The following is a 17,347-nucleotide window of genomic DNA, read 5'->3' on the forward strand; positions in this document are numbered from 1 at the left end:
TGACTTGGTCAGGTGGGATGGGAAGGGGGAGGGAGGCTCCAATGGGAGAAGATATACCTATTTATTTATTTATATATCTACATATATATCAATAACTGTAGATATGCAGATGACACCACCCTAATGACAGAAAGCAAAGAGGAATTAAAGAACCTCTTGATGAAGGTGAAAGAGGAAAGTAAAAAAGCTGGCTTAAAACTCAACATTCAAAGCACTAAGATCATGGCATCCAGTCCTATCACTTCATGGCAAATAGATGGGGAAAAAAGTGCAAACAGTGACAGACTTTATTTTCTGGAATCCAAAATTACTGCTGATGGTGACTGCAACCATGAAATTAAAAGACACTTGCTCCTTGGAACAAAAGCTATGACAAACCTAGACAGTGTATTAAAAAGCAGAGACATCACTTAGCTGACAAAGGTCTGTATAATCAATGCTATGATTTTTCCAGCAGTCATGTATGGATGTGACAGTTGGATCATAAAAAAAGACTAAGTGCTGAAGAATTGATGCTTTTGAACTGTGGTGCTGGAGGAGACTCCTGAGAGTCCCTTAGACAGTATGGCAATCAAACCAGTCAATTCTAGAGGAAATCAACTCTGAATACTCATTGGAAGGACTGATGCTGAAGCTGAAGTTCCGACACTTTGGCCACCTGATGCAAAGAGCTGAGTCACTGGAAAAGGCCCTGATGCTTGGAAGGATTGAGGGCAGGAGGAGACGGGAGCGACACAGGATGAGATGATTGGATGGCATCATCAACTCAATGAACACAAGTTTAAGCAAACTCTGGGAGATAGTGAAGGACAGGAAAGCCTGTGTGCTGCAGTCCATGGGGTCGTAGAGTCGGAGATGACTGAGCAACTGAACAACAACAACATGGAACCTAAAGGGATAAGGTGGGGAGGGAGGTAGGAGGGGGGATTCAGGATGCGGGGCTACGCTTGTATACCTATGGCCAATTCATGCTGATATATGGCAAAAAATTACAATATTGCAATTATCCTCCAGATAAAATAAATATTAAAAGTACTCCTAACAGGAAAAAAAAATCTAACAACAATATATATGACTGACCCACACTATTGTATGGCAGAAAACAGCACACTAATGCAATTATCTTCCAATTAAGAAATACATTTTTAAAATATCAAAGAATTGATATTTAAGAGAACAAGAACACTTCAATTAATTTGTTATATTTGGCCGATTTTACTAGCTAATTAGTTGGGATACCAATCCAGCATGTCTGTTCAAAATTCTTAGATTCTTATTGGCAAATTATTTGTACATGAAGGCATCTGGAAGTGAGTCATGAGAACCCTAAGGAAGGCTTTGAAATAATATGGGTCTACTGCAAGTAAGCAGTCCTACTTACAAAACCAACTCTCTGGGCTCCATGTCTACTTCTTCAAAGCATGCTCATCTGCTTTGGATGATGCCAATGGATATAGTAAAGAGATTTACTATAATAAAGCCATAGAATCCTTTTATATATGTATTATATATAATATATACAATAATACATACAATTGTGTGTGTGTGTGTGTGCATGTGTGCATCCCTCTCCCAAAGGTATTGAAGCTGCTGTGACAAACTGTCTTCCACCAAAAACTGCATGTTGCCAAGGGCTAAGTGAGAAAACTTTGTTCTTAGGCAGAGAGATAGAAAAGAAGGGAGGGAAGGTGGAAACAAGCAGTCACAAGATCAGAGTTAAGGAAGGCCTCACACTCTACAGCCAGGACACCCAGGTTTCTTCATGGCTCGGCTTCTTCCTATGCAATTTTGAGACAGTTACATAATCTCTTTATTACTCAGTTTTCTCATCTGTAAAATGGAGAAATCAATAGTACCTGTCTCATAAGGTTGTTATGAGGATTTTTTTTGGTCATGAGGATTAATTGAGTTAATATTTGTTAAGCACTTATAATGTCAGGTATACAGTAATCCAGATATTTGTTGTTGTTTAGTCATTAAGTCATGTTCAATTCTTTTGTGACCCCATGGACTGTAGGCCACCAGGCACCCCCTGGGATTTTCCAGCAAGAATACTGGAGTGGGCTGTCACTGCCTTCTCCAGGGGATTTTCCTGACCCAGGGATTGAACCCACATCTCTTGGATTAGTAGACGGATTCCTAACCACTAAGCCACCAGTAAAGTCCAATCCAGATACAAATCTTTGATGAATAAAGGAAAGCAGAAAGAGTGACAGAGAGAATAGGAACATTATGTGTCTTTAATAATTGCTATGCTTCCTTCCAACAGAGTCCTTTACTTTTCACAACTGGGGCCACTTGATTCTTACCAGTAAGCTTCACCCCATTTCCAGCATGACCCCAAATGACTCTTGTTCAGAGAGATTTAAGAAGCCCTAGTAGTTCAGGTGATTCAGCATTAAGTCAAGCTTGCTGTTATTCTCGTCCTGACCCTGTGTCCCAGTTTTAATCACTTGTCCCTGTAACCAAGTCTCGACCTTGTACTCCAGTTCTGGCTCCCCACTCCCCTGCGGCCCAGTCTGGCTTGCAGAATCTGCTCAGGACTTTCAGTTCCAAGGCAGGTGTCTCCCAAAGGGCAGCCTTTAGACTAGACATGCTTTGGTTGGTACATATAGAGTTTGGACTTCTGCTGAGAGTTAGTTGCCTGCAAAACTGTATTAAAAAATTCAAATTTCTGACTTCTCTTGAAAAATGGAGTGATCTGGGAACTCTTGATCCCATTTCCCTTTGGGACCCACCCAGTGGAGCCAAGTTGCTGCTGCATGCCCCCACCTTTGGAAAGTCATGGGCTTTCTATTCCCTACTTTCCCCCTGCTTCCTGATCCATCTGTTTCTGTGATTTGCTTGGTCCTTGTGGGCATTAGAGGTTAGGATCTAAGACTGAGAACAGCTAGTACTTACCAAGCACTTTGTACTCATTTAATCAAAGACTAGGTTGTATTTGTCCTTGTCCATTATGCCTGCAGCCCTTCTCATTGCCTCAAACCTTTTGTCTGTAGGTATCTGAATCTGCCCCATCTTCCTAAATTACTCTGCTCTTCCGTATCAGTGAGGGCCGCTCCCGAAGCTCTGTTAGACCTCCATAAGTCAACCACTCACCCACATTGTGCTTTGCACCGCTTTCCAGTCACCCCCACCCAGCCAGACTCTCGTTGAGAATTTTGGCCATCATAAAGGTTATATTTCAGAATAAGAACCTGGGGCTTTACTGACCTGCCTGTTCCTATTATCTCATGCTCCATGTTTCTACAAAACCATACATCTTATTGTATATTATATATAGATAGATATAGGTAGACTTTCCCTTCACAAACTTTTGCTCCAATTCTTATTAGCAGCTTAGCAAAATCCAACAAATATTTATTGATCATATATTATATCCAGATTACCCAGATTCTATCATAGAAATTGATTTGGGTATACCTTTACCAAGAAACCTGAAAAGTTTGTTTATCTTTTGACAGACAATTCAATCTCTTTTCAGTGAACACCTGAGAAACTAATATTATTTGATCATAATCAGTTGTTTTTTTCTCATGATAGACCCTTGTGTTTTTCAAAACAATGGATGAAAGAGGAAAATATCAGCATGCCTAAGCTGTGAGTTAGCAAATTTCAAAAGAAAATGCACAAAACTCATTCTATACATCATTTCATGAGATTATCTGGATTGGTTGAAACTGAATATGTACTGTATTTTAAATTCTGTTGATTAAGTTCTACCAGTTTTTAAAGATAGTCTTAATAAAAATGTTACTTACATAAGGAATCGTGTCCAAAGTGTCTGTGTTGACAATTATAGGAGCAGGGCTGGCCTAAAAAAGAGAAGTAGAAAAAATTTTAAATAACAAGTAGTGTATTCTGAGATAGGACCTGTTAACTTTTTTAACCAAGAGCTCAACAATATTTCTTGAGAACCTGCATAGGTACTATGTCAGGTGCTAGGGGGATAAATGAAATGACTCACAGTTCCCTTTACCCTCCTTCCTTCAAATATTTGTTTGCTACATTGACCACATAATAAAATGAAGTAAGCACAGAACTGAAAAGGAGAGGACATGAGGATTTGTGCAGTGTAAAAGGCAATGACTTCTAATACCTTTGGCAAGGAGTTAAACATTTCTTTATGAAATGGCTGTGCTAAAGGATTTTGATTTTTTCTCTATGGAAGCGAAATTAAACCTAACACTATAACTCTTTTCTTTAAACTGGCTTTTGCGAGAACATTATATATAATGCAAAATAGAAGCATTCCCTTTTTGACATTTTACATATATTCACCTATTCTGCATGCTGTATCAAATTTTTTTCTTTATCATTTATGTACCTTTGAAAATCTGCTTTAGAAACCCTTAGGTAGAAAATTAAAAATTAGTCAAACATGGCAGAAAATCGTATTAGATATGCTAAAGTTTTTGAAAAAAAAAAACAAACTACAAAATGCAGCCATTCCTTTTAAAGATGAGTAGGAATCTGTATAAAACTGATGTAGGAGTGCTACAAACCAAGTCATTAGAAAATAAGAGATTGCAATCTATTTGCATCAGCCAATCTGACTTCATGAATATTGAGCAGATCTATTTTCTAGTTTCTAGACTTTCACAGCAACTTTTCCTTCATCCCCCAAAGGATCTTTAATCTTCCCAAATTGCAGATTTCATTTAGATAGAGGAAATGGTCTCACCATGATTAATCGGGAGCTGTCCTATACGACACGGTAGTTTGCGCAAGTGCTCAACTTTGGGGACATTTCATTAACTGTGCCCTCTGGAGTTAACAAGAGTTAACAGCTTTCTAATGTCAATCTGTGCCTATGGGATCCTAATCGAAAGACAAAACAAGTGGAAATCCAGCAGATTTTATAGAACAGAGTTCCAAATTTTAACTAAAATCATTGGTCATTGAAAACACAACCCTGCCACACATGTCTACATAGTGGGTCAACTAACTATTCATGGTTTATTTGTTAAGTCCTAATAACAAGTACTTTGTGGATAAACATAGGCTTTGGAGAAAGTTTCCACTGGAACCTACCCCAAAACTGTTAAGAAGCCTGTAGCTTAGGGAGATGAACATGAGGTTTGGAGTCAGAAGACCTGGGCTCAGGTTTGGTTTAACAACTTCCTGATTATATGATTCGGGGGTTCAGCAACTTCTTGGTAATCTGATCTGGGGGCAAGCCCACTAACTCTCTTTGCCTCCTTTTCCTTCTCTGTAGAATGGAAATAGAAACGATCACTTTCTAAAAAGGTTGTCTGAAGAATAAATGAGGTGATATATTTGAATGGGCTTTGTAAATGTAAATTTCACAATCATTATTAAATATTGTTACTAGCGAATGCCCTTAAAGATGGACTATCATAAGGATATAATATTTCTGGATGGTTTGTGCATAGTTTCTGCCTCTGTAATCTCAGTCCTATGCTAGTGGCACAGTTGCACTAAAGAGAACTGATTGGGTGGTGAAAATCACCATTTATTAAATACATATTACTTGTCCATTTATAATAATATACATATATATCCTCATATAATCTCCACAAAACCATACTGATGAGGCATTATTCTTAATATCCCTATGATACAGATGAGAAAACTGAGGTTCTGAGAAAATGAGAGCTGAGCTTTCACAGCAGCCTTTTGGACCTCAAAATCCATTTTTGCACACTAAGCTGTTCTATGAGTCCATTACCTAGGAGTCTCTATCACTGGAGTTCTACAGTCATTTGAGCTCTCTAACCAGACCAGCCAGGAAGATCCAGGCAAATTAAAGACCACCTTGAAGGTAGAAAATGCTGCAGGGTCTTGCATAGTCGATGTTGAAAGCCACCTGGTAATTCCTTGACGGTGTCTGGTTTTTAGTTTTGATGGTATTTCTTCTATGCCTTCTAATTGGCTCCTGGGACTCCCAGAAGATTTGCATCTTGTCTCCTTGACTAGATTACTGAAAACACTCTGAGTATCATACCCAGTACTTGTATTTCTCCTTGCTATCTACTATACTTTGATCAAAAAATATGCTTGGATTTGATTCGGGACTTTCAACTCATTTTACCCTCTTATAAATTGCATTCATGTGGTCTGGAAATAAATTTTATACATAGATCCATTCCCTATACAGTGCCATTTATCACTTTTTATGTTTCTGTTGCTATTTTCCATTTCATGTATGTAAATTTGGTCTTTCCAGTCAGACACTTGCAACCACAAGGATTATTTATTTTCCTAGAATTTTTCACAGCACCTGGGTACACAGAAAAAGCTCAGTAAATACTTAGGAAATATCAACTAAGTGAAGCTATAAAGTATAGTACATAGGAAATATCTCTTTGTAAGATTCGGAAAGCATTTCTGAGATAATCTTATGTTACCAACAAAACTGTGATGACTTTCTAATATCTACTATCATCTTCTTTCTTTAACCAGTCATTAATACTGAATTATCCAGTTTTTTGAAATAATAATTAGTTCATAAATGCAGGATGTTAAGTCTGTGAACCTTGAAGTACAATCTGTGTGACGTGAAAAGCTCATTGTTCCTTCTTGGTGCTAAAAAGATCTCGAAGTGCAGTGAATTCCTACATCTATGACAGTCACTAAAAATGCATGAACACATGTTTGCGGGTTGTGTGAGCACACACATACATCACGTACCTCTGACACTGGCAACTCCCTGATGTGAGTGCCAAGGAGACGCCAGGGTGGGCTGTTCTGAATAGCACAATACCCCCACTGAGCAGCTACATGAGGCTTTCTGAAAATCCCATTGCTCTGCTGCAGAGCCCTCCCCAGACCATTTTCTCAGAAGCTTCTTATAATCTGCCGGGTGCTCAATGGCACTCAGTAGCAGAGAATAAGTGCCCCAAGTGGGAGCACAACAGAGTCCAGGAGAATTCTAGGTATGGTCCACGAATGTGCTTCCCTCACCAGCTGTCGCGTTGGCTTGTCCTGCTGCCTGTTTCTTTTCTCACCTTCGAGACCATGTGAGTCCGTGCCTAGTTTGGTTTCTGCACGTGAAAACCAGGTCCTCAGGTACTTTGATAGCTAAAGTACTAAGCGCCATCTCCACACCGCCTTGCCATACACACCTTCTCTCTCCATATTGCATATCCTCTTTAGGGAAACCCCTAAATCAAGTGGGTGATTTAGCAGATTTCAGCATTTCCCTTCAAGTTGCTGATTTCCATTAACTGGAGGGAGTTATGAGTATCAAATATGATAAAAGAAGACCTTTAAATCAGAAGCTTAAAGGCTTGTCTGAATGTAAACATAAAGGCTTAAGAAAATGAATCTCACTTGGGCAACCCAAACTATAAGACAAGAAGGGCTTGCCTTTATATTACATTCTCTTCCATGTGGAAAAAGCCAGTTTATAGGAAGAGGGAAGAATAAAGCTAATCAGAGGGAAGACAGAAGCAAGCAGAGAAAATACTGACACAATCCAAATTAATAGATCAAGTTATTCATAAATTCCTGCCACCTTCCTGTCCTTGAATCCCATGGGATAGTCAAATAGTACAGTATTAACTTTGCTCATGATAGTAAAATGAAAAAGGAAACGTCTATTGTTTGCCACCAAGATAATGTAACTAATAAAGAGTCTTACATTAGGAATGCACATTTTCAAAGGGGTTCATTAATTCCAACTGATGTTATATTTGTTAAGTGCCAGATGTGTGAAATACCTTGACATAAATGGGCAAGTGGTCACCAAACCAGAGGAAGCCTCTTCAAGCAAAGTACTGGCAGGGGTGGTAGAGAAGCTGGTCAGTCAAATAACAGTCTGTGAGGTTTATTGCAGGCTAACCAGTGGGAAGGTCAGAAGACTGAATCCAGGCCTATACCTAAACTATTTTTTTCCTAAACTATTTTTTAAGTGTTTGTTTGTTTGTTTTTTAATGTGGACAATTTTTTAATGACTTATTGAATTTGTTACCATATTGTTTTTTTGTTGTTTTCTTCTGGCCACAAGGCATATGGGATCTTAGTTCCCTGATGAGGGATTGAACCCATCATATCCCCTGCATAGGAAGATAAAAGTATTAACCACTGGACTACCAGGGAAGCCATTATAACTAAACTTTTAAGAAGCAAACTAGAAAAGAGAAACCCACACAGCTAAGTGACCTAAATACACTAGGAACTGAATAAAAACATTGATGGGGCTAGGAATCGTGCAGGGATTTCAACTGACCTGGAACAGGCCGGCAGAAGGCAGCTGGCTGTCAGTAGGCCAAATTAAACAGGAGGTAAAATATGGCAAGAATAACTCATGAGCTGTTTTGGGGACCCAGCATCTTTGCCTTATCTTCTCAGACTTAAAGAACAAGGCTCCTGAAGAGGCAAGTAACACTGGCTCTGTCTACACTGTAGCATGAAGACTAAAATGGAAGCCACCGAAAATTTTAAAACGAGTCCATTTGTGTGTGTATATGATTTCAGTGAGACAAGGAGACATCTCAGATGCTCAAGATAACTATTAGCTGGCATAGATTGCCTGCTCCAAGATATCACAGTAATTGTCCTTTAGCTTCATAATCACAAAGAGGGCTGCCATCTGGGTGAACCCTATTCAGATCATGTTCCGATTTAACCAGGGAAATAGAACATGGGGGTTACTACCCACAAACCCATCAGGCCTGAAATAAGAGGTCTGCCATTAAATATTGAATTGGTATGCAAAAAGCCAAACTCAGGATAATTTTATTTTTATGAAGTTGTCTTCCTAATCCTCTATCATGTTGGCCCATTTTGGAAATTTGAAACTGCCATGTGGTTGAGGGGGGGAGGACTCCTGCCTCAGTTCACTGCCTCTAGTTCTCTGCTTTCCTGGAATCCTTTCTTTTTCCTCCTTGAAAGATCTGCAGTTGCTTGGTTGAGTATCATCACTACCTGGAATCTTGAGGTAGTGATGATCTTTCAAGTAGATCTTTCAAATCCTGGTATGCCCTTCAAGTAAGATTAGGACCCTGCCAAGAATAGGGATGTATGACTTCCCCCCAACAGACTGCAGGAAAGGAGGAGAGAAAAGAAAGGGTTCCAGGAAAGCAGAGAACTAGGGGCAGTAAACCGAGGCAGGGGTCCACCCCACCCCCAACCACATCACATTTTTAAATTTCCAGAATGGGCCAACATACTAGAGGAACAGGAAGAAACCCCATTACAACCAGTTACCTGATTAGTAACACTGGGATGGACAATGCTAAAGGCAAGCCCTTTACTACACTTATTTATATTAATCAATTTACTTAATCATCAAATAACCCAATGAGACACTCTTGTTCTCAATTTACAGGTGAGAAAATACAGGTTAGGTAACTTTCCCAAAGCCATACATCTGATAAATAAATCCATCTTCAAACCCAAATAACCTGACAGTCTGGCTCAGAGTTTCTGCTCTTTTTTTCTAAGCTATATACTTTTATTTCATTTTTTAACCATTAAAAAATTGAAGTACAGTTCATTTACAATGTTATGTTAGTTTCAGGTGTACAGAAAGTGATTCAATTATGCATATCTTACATACATATGTGCAATACTGTTTGCCATTATAGGTTATCACAAAATCCTGAATATCGCTCCTTGTACTATACAGTAGGTACTTGTTTTTTATCTGTTTTATTTATAGTAGAGTGCGTGTGTGTTTTAACCCTCCCCCCACCCAGAATCCATGCTCTTGACAATCATGCTCTACTGCCGTTCAGAATGGGAACAAACTTTACCAGAACTCTTTGGATTCTAATGATGACTACTCACCAAACAACTCAGAGGCCACGTGAAAGCCAAATTAGACATTCACCTTGATCTGGGATGGTTCCAGAACCCTGCCCTCCTCACTCTAGCCCAGTCAGTGAGCCCTAGTGCATCGTATGAACAAGACTGTAGATGCCTCAGTAGAAGGCTAAGCGTAGGCACACTCAGGCTGACTGCATCAGGATTTTTTTTGAGTAAGTTCCAAAGAAAATCACCGTGAAACGACTGATTGAAGACATATTGATGGTTACATGAGAGAGGAAAAACAGGACAGGAAGAACACATCCACTGTAGAAACGTAACACTGATTCTGAAGGCCTCAGCTTCATTCTACCCTTCATTTTACAAATAGGAAATGGAGACAGAGAAAGGAAGTGGCATGCCCCAGAGCTCATAATTGTTCAGTATCAAAACAGAAGATAGGGTAACAACAGCAACAAGAATAACTATAAGAAAATACTAAGCACTTATTGAAGACAACTATGTTCCAGCCGTTGTGATAAACACTTAAGATACATCAGTGTATTTACTTCCCAAGATAGCCTAAGGAAAACCTTATCATTCTCACTAAAAAATAATAATAATAATAAGGCTCAAAGTGGCTAAACCACTTGCCTGAGGTCAGAAATTCTAAGAGGTACCACAGCGTGAAAGTCGCTCAGTCGTGTCCAACTCTGCAACCCCATGGACTATACAGTCCATGAGATTCTCCAGGCCAGAACACTGGAGTGGGTAGCCTTTCCCTTCTCCAGGGGATCTTCCCAACCCAGGGATTGAACCCAGGTTTCCCACATTGCAGGAGGATTCTTTACCAGCTGAGCCACCAGGGAAGCCCAAGAATACTGGAGTGGGTAGCCTATCCTTTCTCCAGCAAATCTTCCCGACCCAGGAAATGATCCGGGGTCTCCTGCATTGCAGGTGGATTCTTTACCAGCTAAACTACCAGGGAAGCCCCATATCTGGGTGTCCAATCCAGGCCTTTCCAACCCCAAAACACAAGCTGGCTCCTGATTCCTTCTCCTGAGATTTTCCAGGTAAGACTTAAAAATAAAAATGCAGTTATTTTCTGCCCTGAAAATGGCTAGTTTCTCTTTCCCAGTCTGAAGAGAAACTTCTCCCCATACTGACTCAGATTCAATTCCCCAGTTCTCTGAGGGTTTCTAGGTCCCTATATCACTTTCAAAACCCCACTTAAAAATGGGACAATGCTATTTTCCAGTTAACCTATTTCCTAAGGAGTTAGCTAGGGGAATAACGCACATGAAGTGAAAGAGATGTGCTCCATAGCTGTAAGGTTATGTTATTTATTACTGTGGTTGTTTTTAGCTTTTCTGGATTTTCTTCTCCTTTTCACATCGCCTCTCTGGAAGAGTCATTACCAACAGTAACACCAAGAGGCTCTGGCCTGTCACCTCATTTGTCCTTACCCTGCAGTGACATAGGACAACTCCCCTCAAAGGTAAGAACACTGAGGCAGTAACAGGTGAGTGGGTGAGTGAGCAATGTAAGGGCCCAGGGCTTAGCTAGTCAGGGCATAACTGCAGGTTAACGTCCATGGCAGGATGTCTCAAGAGAACAACTTCGGAGGAAGCTCAGACCCTGGCTCTCTCCCCAGCACTTAATAAAATGCAGGGATGATTATCCACCTAGCTTATCACCAGACGGGCTCAGAAAATAAGAATAAAGTGTCAGATAGATGTTTGACTTGAACTTGATTCAACTCTGCTTGCCCAAACTCTCTTAAATAATAAAAATAATAATATCCTCGTTTTACAGAAAACTAAGGCACATAGATGATAAGTAATTTGTCCAAGGTCATCAGGACAGTAACAGCAGGGTCAAAAGTCAAACCTATCAGTCTGGCTCCAAAGTGGGTAACACTTCACTACAAAACATTTGCTTCTGTTTCCTATTAAAAACTGGTAAGTGTCCAGAAGTCTGTTTTAGTCAACATGAATTCTTTCACTGATCTTTGAAAAATACACTGTAAATATTTCTTCCCTTTGGATTAAAGTGATAACATGTCTGCTTGATCCTCCTTAAAAAATGCAAGGTAGTATAATCTTTTGCAAAAAATGAATGATATCCTAAGGGTCTTAGTTAGGCTGCATGGGGCACCTCTTTAACCCAAGTACAGAAAAGATGGGCCAGCCTGGAGAATGAGGCACAGAAAGTAAAGACCCAAAACTCAAGAGTTTTCCTTCCTTTACAAATTTTTTTCTAGAATCAATTTAACTTGATGTAACAGATAAAAACTGTTTGTACTGTTAGTTTTGAAGACTCTTCAAACCTCCATCCTACACTCTGTCCACATACCACTTGAACTTAGCATAAAAGGCTAAAATAAATGACTCACTAAAATTAGGTCTGTGGACCATCACTCAAACTGAACTAGATATTATATTAGATTGGCTACCTATATCGTGTTTCATAATTTAACAAGTGTTTCCACGCATATTAGATCATTTCATTCCCACAGGCAGAGGAAAGGGAACTATCATTCATTGACCAATGCCCACTGTGTGGCAGGAAATATGGTTAGATTTCTATCTGTGCTTTTTATCTACTCTTCACAGAGCCCCAGAGGGACTGGTAGAATTCTACAGATAAGTAAACTGAACCTCAGAGTGCTTGAGTGAATTTCCAAAAGTCAGACATCTAGAGAAAAGCTGACATTCAAACCTAGGTCCTCTGACTCTAAACTGTACCCCATTATTCCTTCATGGTGCCATAAATCCCACTGAGGCACTCAGTGAGCATTTACAAATCTAACTGCTTTATTTGTGTGTGCAAATGCCCTCTGAAGAGTGCACAAAAAAAATGGAGTCCTTAGCTCAAATCTCAGATGTGGGTTGGTTGATGTGCCCCATGCCACAATCACAACACCTGCTTATTTCACTGTTTCACTCGCACAGGGTTATTCCTGAAAAGCGCTATGTGGATACCATCTGCTCCATTTTGTGAAGCCATCAAAGAGCTATAATCTTCCCAGTGCAGTTGTATTTTTCCAGTTTCAGGTATCAGAATCCTGAGCAAGCTGTCAAATACCTGGTCCCTCACCACTTCTTCTGTAGTATCTGGATCAGGGCCTTGCCCACAGTGGGTGACCTATCTGATTTCTGTTTATTTCCCTTCTGTTGTCTCCTTTCTTCCATTGGGACAGAACTCTAACTACTCCAAGCATACACCTTGTTGATGCCTACCATAAGGTTACTGTTGACATTTCTTTCTCCCTCGCCACATCCTGAAGCAACCACCATCCCCTTTCTTATCTTCCTAACCAAACTCCATCCACCCTGCAAGGACAATCTAAAGTCCCAGACTCTCTGTGAGAGTTTCCTCAGTCCACTGCAGGTATCAATCTATCCATTCCTGCTCTTCCAAAAGTTTAAAACATTCATCATCTGTACTACAGTTCACATTAAACTATAAACATAATAGAAGTTATGTGAAAGCACCAAGTTCTGCCATTCTTAATGAACGCTTCTTTCTGTTTTTACACATTGATGGTTCAGTGGCTCGTGTGTGATAGTTTTAATCTCCTTGATGAAACTATAACCACTGTGATGGTAGGGCCCTCACAGTTCAGTCGCTCAGTCATGTCCGACTCTTTGCAACCCCATGAATCGCAGCACGCCAGGCCTCCCTGTTCATCACCATCTCCTGGAGTTCACTCAGACTCATATTCATCGAGTCAGTGATGCCATCCAGCCATCTCATCCTCGGTCGTGCCCTTCTCCTCCTGCCCCCAACCCCTCCCAGTACCAGAGTCTTTTCCAATGAGTCAACTCTTCGCATGAGGTGGCCAAAGTACTGGAGTTTCAGCTTCAGCATCATTCCCTCCAAAGAAATCCCAGGGCTGATCTCCTTCAGAATGGACTGGTTGGATCTCCTTGCAGTCCAAGGGACTCTCAAGAGTCTTCTCCAATCCTACTTCATTTCTTCACCAGCTTCATTTCTTCACCTACTTCACTGCTTCATTTCTTCACTTCCACCAACACTCCTAACAGTGCTTAGCATACAATGAACTCAAAAGATGTTCATTAATGGGTTTTTGGCACATGTGCTCAGTTGTGTCCAACTCTTCACGATCCCATGGACTACAGCCCACCAGATTCCTCTGTCTATGGAACCTTCCAGGCAAGAAGACTGTTGGAGCTAGAACCACAGCAACAAGAGATAAGCAACCTAACTGTCCATCAACAGATGGAGGGATAAAGAAGATTTGGTACATATACACAATGAAATATTACTCAACCATAAAAAAGGAACAAAACTGGGTCATTTGTGAAGATGTGGATGGATCTAGAGTCTGTCATACAGACTGAAGTAAGTCAGAAAGAGAAAAGCAAACATCATATATTTATGCATATATGTGGAATCTAGAAAAATGGTATAGATGAAACTATTTGCAGGACAGGAACAGACACTCAGATGTCGAGAACAGATGTGTGAACATGGGGAGTGGGTTCGGGGGGAGGAGAGGGACACACACACACTACCTTGTATAAAACAGATAGCTAGCGGGAGCCTGCAGTTTAGCACAGGAAGCTCAGCCCGGTGCTCCGTGGTGCCCTGGAGGGCTGGGGTGGAGAGGAGCAGGGTTCAAGAGGAACAGGGAGTATGTATACACCGAGCCGATTCACTTTGTTGTGCGGTGGAAACCAATACAACATGGTAAACCAACCATAACCCAATTAAAAGAAAAAAATAAAAAACATTCGTGAGAAACCTGTGAGACGAAAGTGCGACAGGTAGAAAGGGGCAACCGAGCGCTGTCCTCTGGCGGCAAGCTGCTCTGCCACACGGCCGGGGCTGCTGATGGGAGCGTCCGGAGCTGCCATGCACTGCAGACCATCCTATTCTGAACCACGGCATGTAAATTAAGGAAAGTTATAAACGGAGAGATCCTTCCCTGCCTACCATATGCTGGTCCTTTACAGTCATTCTTTGCTACTTCTCACTACAAGCCTCTGAGTTGCACGCTATAATTATGCTCATTAGGCAGATAGGGGAAGTGAGGCATGAACCGGTAACAAAATGGCCCAAGGTCACAAGACTTAAAAATGAGTGAAGCCAAGACTCACTCTTTTTGACTCCGAGTCCGTTGGAGCAAGGGAATGTTCCCTGCTCTAATTTACTAGCTCACTGTGGATTGCAGAAGTTGGAGAGGTGGGAGGAAGCATGGAATCTAGTGAAAAAGCTAAGGACTCAAAACACTGTGAAAAAAGTAAAATGGCATCCTAAGAATTTCTTGAATTTTTCAGATAAGTGTGAAGATATATCCCAAAAAATCCATCTCAAACTGGGCATTTATTTGCAGTCTCATGTTTTATCTTTTTAAAAATTAATGTAGTTTTAAATATATTTTACTGCATATTCATCTATTTTTTAATATTAAAATGTTTTTAGTTATTTATAATGGTGTCAACCTGACATCTTAGGTAGGTCTTGCATGGCTCTCAAAAGTCATAGATATCTACACACTGCTATATTTAAAATGGATAAACAACAAAGACCTATTATATTACACATGGAACTCTGTTCAATGTTATGTAGCAGCCTGGATAGGAGGGGGTTTGGGGGGAGAATGGATACACGTATATGTATGGCTGAGTTCCTTCCCTGTCCACTTGAAACCATCACAACATTGTTAATGGGCTATACCCCAGTACAAAATAAAAAGTTAAAAAAAAGAAAAAGAAAAAAAAATCAGGTACTCTATCTCCCTGGAAATAACCACAATCCAGCCAAGGGATTATGTCACTGGCATAAAGATGGATGATGGGGAATTAGGAGATCTCAGTTTTAGACCCAGCAAATTCTGTAACTCAGGATGGAAAGGCAATACAGTGAGCCTCCCAATTTATTTTTATATTTGAGGAGTAAAGAGTGAAATCGATAACCTCTAAGGGTCTGTCTCATCAAGGATCTGATTTCACTCATCATAAATTTTGACCTGCTGGGAAATACTGGAAAGAAGGCAGGATGCTACACAAGTCACCCTCCTGGATAACGATGACCTCTGCTTTTATCATTCAGATACAGAAAGTCAGAAGACATGGCATTAAGAAAGGCATGAAAAATAAGACAAAAGTCGAATCGGGAAAAGATCAATAATATAAGTAGCTTCTAATTAGCTGGATAAAGGATGAGGTTTTGTATGTCTTAAACAAGGTACTTCAAAAAGCTATTTGTGATTATTTTCACAATCTACATTTTGTATGATCATGTTTAGAGCCTGAATTCTTTTTTTTTTTTTTAATGAAGCAGTTAATTTTCTGGCCTCAAGACCATGCAATTAGTGGCAAAGAATTCTCTGCCATATTAAAGAGTCAAAAAGATTTGAAGTGAAACAGAAAATTATCACCAAGCTCTTTATTCCATTTTTGCCTTTCTGCATGTGCTATAAGCCGTAACGCTAAGGTTTCCTAACATCTAAGGTCTGTTTTCACTTTTACCCCCTACCAACCATAATTTGACAGTAGATCATATGCTCAAAGTTTAAAAGGTAACGGCCATGGAGAAAGTCTTAAAATATTTCGTACCTGGAATATTTGTGTATGTGTGTGTCTGAGAGAAGGGGTAAAATGTGAGGCAGAAAGATGAAGAGGTGTGAGTTTGGTTTACTGTTTCACTATTAGTAAGAAATAAGGTGCTTATGTTCCTGTTGGGTCTGGAAAATGTTTCAATACCTGCTTTTAAATGATGGCACTTGGGCTGGGTTGTGACAGCAACAGAGTAGACATTTTAGATCAATTTCCCTTATTTTAAATTCTGAAAACATCTGTACCTCTATGAACCTCACTTCTACCCATTTTTCTTCAAAATTAATGTCTTATCTGAAATCATTTTCAGTGAGGAAAAACAAGGGGAAAGAACAGATTAAAAGGAGAAGTAAATGGGGAGTAGAAAAATAGAGTTTGGCTAAATATTGCCAACATTTGCTGGTGCCAAAGAATATATTCTGCAGATGTGTTTGTATATTGTCATTGACTAGGCAATGAGCTCTTTGTCCCACAGCCAAGAGCCTATAGATCTCTAGGTCCAAAATGCCACCCAGTTCCTAGCCCCACAGCTATCTCAGCTTCCTATAGTGGCACGGCCAATGTTATTTGGGTTTCTCAGTTTCCAAATGGCTTTCTTACCCTCAGTTATTCTGCAAAGCAAGGGTTCTCTTTGCCAATTTACTTCCTCCTGGGCCTAGGATAATGCCACCGTTCTGTGCATCAGAGGGAAGATGAAGGAATATTACCTGTTGCTGTGGGCTAGAGGAAAGAAGGTAGGCATAAGAGAGAAGAATGGAATGAAGGGAAAGAAGGCAGAGAGGAAGCTGTTCTCTGGCACATGGGGACTCTGTCACAAGGTGGAGAGTGAAATGATGCTTTCAAGGCTGACTCTCCTCTGTTCTTTTAGACCACTTTGTCTCCTGGAATTGTGAACTCAGACACATTGGAGCCTTCGTTCATTCTGTAAAGGATTTCCCCAACTGACTGGAAAGGAGATGATGACTTCCTTACGAATATAATGTTTGCAGCCTGACATCTCATGAGCCCTCTTTGCCTATTCTAACTTGACAAAAATCGTTTGCACG

General features: G+C 40.2%; 1 protein-coding gene across 11 annotated transcripts in view; it reads right to left on the reverse strand.

Moving 5' to 3' along the window:
* The window catches only part of DLG2 (discs large MAGUK scaffold protein 2), a 1,427,929-nt gene that overhangs the window by 878,957 nt on the left and 531,625 nt on the right, over positions 1 to 17,347 (reverse strand). For 10 of the 11 annotated variants that reach the window (XM_068976931.1, XM_068976935.1, XM_068976933.1 and 7 more), the window contains one exon: positions 3,762 to 3,815. The exons of the other annotated variant lie outside the window; for it this stretch is intronic. In XM_068976931.1, coding sequence (XP_068833032.1) covers positions 3,762 to 3,815 — 54 coding nt within the window. The remainder of the gene's footprint in view (positions 1 to 3,761; positions 3,816 to 17,347) is intronic. 11 annotated transcript variants of the gene reach the window in all.

This window comes from Capricornis sumatraensis, chromosome 8 (assembly GCF_032405125.1).
Source record: "Capricornis sumatraensis isolate serow.1 chromosome 8, serow.2, whole genome shotgun sequence".
In the NCBI taxonomy this organism is placed as follows: Eukaryota; Metazoa; Chordata; class Mammalia; order Artiodactyla; family Bovidae; genus Capricornis; species Capricornis sumatraensis.